Source organism: Raphanus sativus, chromosome 7 (genome assembly GCF_000801105.2).
Source record: "Raphanus sativus cultivar WK10039 chromosome 7, ASM80110v3, whole genome shotgun sequence".
Classification (NCBI taxonomy): Eukaryota; Viridiplantae; Streptophyta; class Magnoliopsida; order Brassicales; family Brassicaceae; genus Raphanus; species Raphanus sativus.
The window spans coordinates 6,049,245-6,052,684 of record NC_079517.1 but is presented as its reverse complement, the minus strand read 5'-3'; the positions used below and the strand labels follow the sequence as shown (position 1 = coordinate 6,052,684).

At 36.1% G+C, this 3,440-nt stretch overlaps 1 protein-coding gene across 1 annotated transcript; it reads left to right on the top strand.

Annotated features, from left to right (window-relative positions):
• The first annotated feature begins 414 nt into the window (after positions 1–414).
• On the top strand, positions 415–1,735 carry LOC108815253 (protein NETWORKED 4B-like). The gene has a single exon (XM_056990535.1). The coding sequence runs from the start codon at positions 483–485 to the stop codon at positions 1,704–1,706; it is 1,224 nt and encodes a 407-aa protein (XP_056846515.1). The 5' UTR covers positions 415–482; the 3' UTR covers positions 1,707–1,735.
• Positions 1,736–3,440: the final 1,705 nt, after the last annotated feature.

Genomic DNA, 3,440 nt, shown 5'->3' with positions numbered 1-3,440 from the left:
ATCCCCTGTTTCTCTCATTTCTTCTCCTGCCGCGATCTTTCCTCTCAACCTAAGGTCAGTTTTACGGTTGGTAGGTTTTGTAGATCTTATGATCTGTGTTATTATACTCTGTTTCTTTGAGATTCGTGGATGTGTTTTTTTTTTATTGTTTTCAGCTGATGATCAAAACTGTTCTAAAAGACTTCATTTTTTTTGCCAGTGGAAACTAGTTTGTATATGCTTACAAGTAATCAATAACTTCAAAAGTTTGAATCTTGGGGTGAAAGGAAAAACGGAAAACCCTAGTTTTATTTCAGAAAGTTGTCCTCGTTCCTTTGGTGTTTGCTTGCTCATTGTTTTAAACCATTTGGTTCTCTTTCTTTTATTGTTTGATTGTAGATGGATTTTCCCATAGAAACTGGAATAGAAGAGATCTCTGATGATTCCAACTCGTTCGAAGAAATCTCAGCAGGTAATAGAAATCTAGTCTACTTCATTCATTTATGTCTTGTTTGGTTTGGTTTGTTTTTTTTTTAATTCCTTTTTCAAGCACAAGTCTTATTATATACACAATAAAACTGTCAGTTTCAGACCACAGTGGCTCTTCTTCTCCTGTTACTCCAAAGACTGAAAGAATACATGTACCTCTCACCTTTGGTACTGGATCTTCTGATCACAACCACTATTCTGATTCTTCTTTTTCCGAGTTAGACTCCGAAACTGAGGCCTTTTACTCTTCTCTCAACCACCACCTGGTCTCACCGGGGGGAACAATGGATGGCCATGAGTTTTCTGATAACCAATTCAGATATGGAGAACTGATGATGAAATACGTTCAATGCGTGGAAGAGTTAAGGACTACTACTCTACAGCTCCAAGATTCTGAACAAGAGGTTGAGAGACTCCAGTTTGAGGCTGAGAAGAAGAGAGACTCTGATGTTCTGCTACGCGCTGAGCTTGAAACTGCAAGGAGAGAGATAGAGACGAAGGATGCAGACATTGAGACTCAGAAAAGGAGAGCTCTTGAGCTGCAAATGCAGGTGGTTGATTTGGAATCTCAGCTCTCTGACTCGAATCTCAAATTTGAAAATCTAGTGAATGAGCTTGAGGTGAGTAAGGGGTGTTTAGCTGCAAGTGATGCTGAGATCACAAAGCTAGGGGTAATGTTAGAGAAGAAGGCTTTCTTGGAAACTCAGGTCAAAGAAACTGAATCACGTAGGGAGGTGCTGGAAGATCAGATTAAGCGTTCTGGTTCAGAGAATATGGAGATGAAGAGTAGAGAGGTTAAGTTGGAAGCTGAGATCTCTTCATTGAAGACAGACTTGGCTTCACGAGATGAGCATATCGAAGCGTTGAACAAAGATTTCGACAACCATAAGCTGAGATACGACATGTTAATGGCAGAGAAAGATGGAGTTTCTGCCGAAGTAGACAATCTAAAAGCAGAGATGAGATCAAGAGACATCCAAATCAAGCAGATGGAGGAGGAACTTAACCAGCTGGTCTTTAGGGAGACCGAGCTTGTGTCTGAATCAGGAAATGCCAAGAGCATCGTGGAAGAGCTGAGGGAAAGAGTTAAAGAACTGGAGAAGCAAGCAGAGCAACAGAGGAATGCCTTATCAGAAGGGGAGGAAGAGAAACGAGAGGCGATAAGACAGCTTTGTTTCTCTTTGGATCATTACAAAAGGGGATACAGACAGCTTCTGCGGTTTCTTTCGAACAAATAAAAAGGCAAATCATGGTCGTGTGAGTTGGATTGAAAGCTCTCTCTCATTTTGGTTATTCGTTACATTTATGTCATTGTGTTTCTCTTATTTATAAGACAAGCATCAGAATCCTTAATTAAGAATTGCTATTTATTTGAAATCTAAGCTCGAAGATGCATTAATATGTGTGTGTGTGCGCGCGCGCGCGTGCATTTATGTTCTCTGAGGGATCTACAAGTATTTTTCTTTTTATGAAGACTAGAGTCTTCTAATAAGTTCATGTCACAATGACGTAAAGCCAAAGTAATTAAAAGCCTTGAGAAGAAAAAGTCAAAAGGCCAAACACAAACCTAATCTTCCAATATCTCATAATTGGTTGACTCTCTCAATGCAAGAATTGGAGTTAATGTGAAATGGCCCATAGAAAGGTTTTTGAATCATTTCATACAGACTGAATTATTATGGAACACTACATCAGTTAAAAGCCTATCAAATTATAATTAAAGATAAAAATGGAACCAATAAAGAATATGACAAAACAAAGTTGAAAGAGTCTCGTTTTGAATTTTGTTTTGCTTAGTGGTCAAATATTATTTTATTTTATTTATCACAATAAGATATTTCGGGATTCGTCATGTTCTGCATGACTTTGTTTCTAACTTAAAAAATAAAATAAAAAGGAAAAATGTCCAAATTTCAAGTTCGAGAGGGTCCATTGCTTCTCTTCTTTTTTTCATCTCACCGTGTAACGATGTATGCTTCAGTGCGTTATTATGCATCCGCATGCAAATATATTTTTCTATAGTATACAATTATTAAGTTATTATTCTGTGTATTAAGCTGTGAATGTGATTGCATGTGTGAAACGACTTTGCAAGACTGCTGGCGACGAACTTTATTAGTTAGAGACACCAGGTCATTAAATTGAAAGATAGCTAAAGAAAAGGTTACACTTTATTTTCATTTTTATTCTGCAAACACTTTCATTGGTTTCTTAATTGATGTGCTAGACGCAAATATATTATCAAGACGTGTTTTGAATATAAAATAAACTACTCTTAAATAATAACTTTTGTGCATGTCTTGAGTTATTAGGTAACAGCATCAGTTTGCGATAAAAAAAGGTAACATTAGCGGTCCCAGTTATTAGTCAATACAAAAATGCAATTTGTGAAGACTTGTGTTTTTTTTTAATGGTAATGAACTTTGATTTGTTTATTATTTTTTTTTTTTGAGAACGGTATCCTCATAGTCATTGGATTGTGCAGATAAATTAAGTATTGAAACCTAACAAAATAGGAGGACACCACAACAAAGGTTGACTTCTTAGGAATTACAAAGGCAAAAACAAGTGTCTATAAAGTAGCAACTAGACAGCACAAAACGATAAAAGCCCGAGGCTGTCGATCATTAACCTTAATTTTCTTAATAGCTGTGGGAAATAACGTAACCATACAGCCTAGTTAGTATCCCTTTAAGACTTTTGTTCATTTACTACTTTTCATGATTCACAGTAATAATATTATATCAATATTTACTCAGGAATATATATAAACAAATGAAATTAAAAGACATCAATGAGTAGAGAGTAAAGAATCAAGACATGATGAAGGAAGAAGTATGGTAGGGATAGACTACTCTTACCAAAATAAATGAAGCAGGCGCCGACATTAGCAACAATGCCCATTCCATTTATTAACTCTTTATCCATGTAGCAGTAGTAGTATTATTATTAGGTGAAGAAAAACATTTATT

Bases quoted from the DNA above. Each gene is read 5' to 3' on its own strand.
- LOC108815253 (XM_056990535.1), top strand. From the start codon at position 483: ATGTCTTGTTTGGTTTGGTTTGTTTTTTTTTTAATTCCTTTTTCAAGC.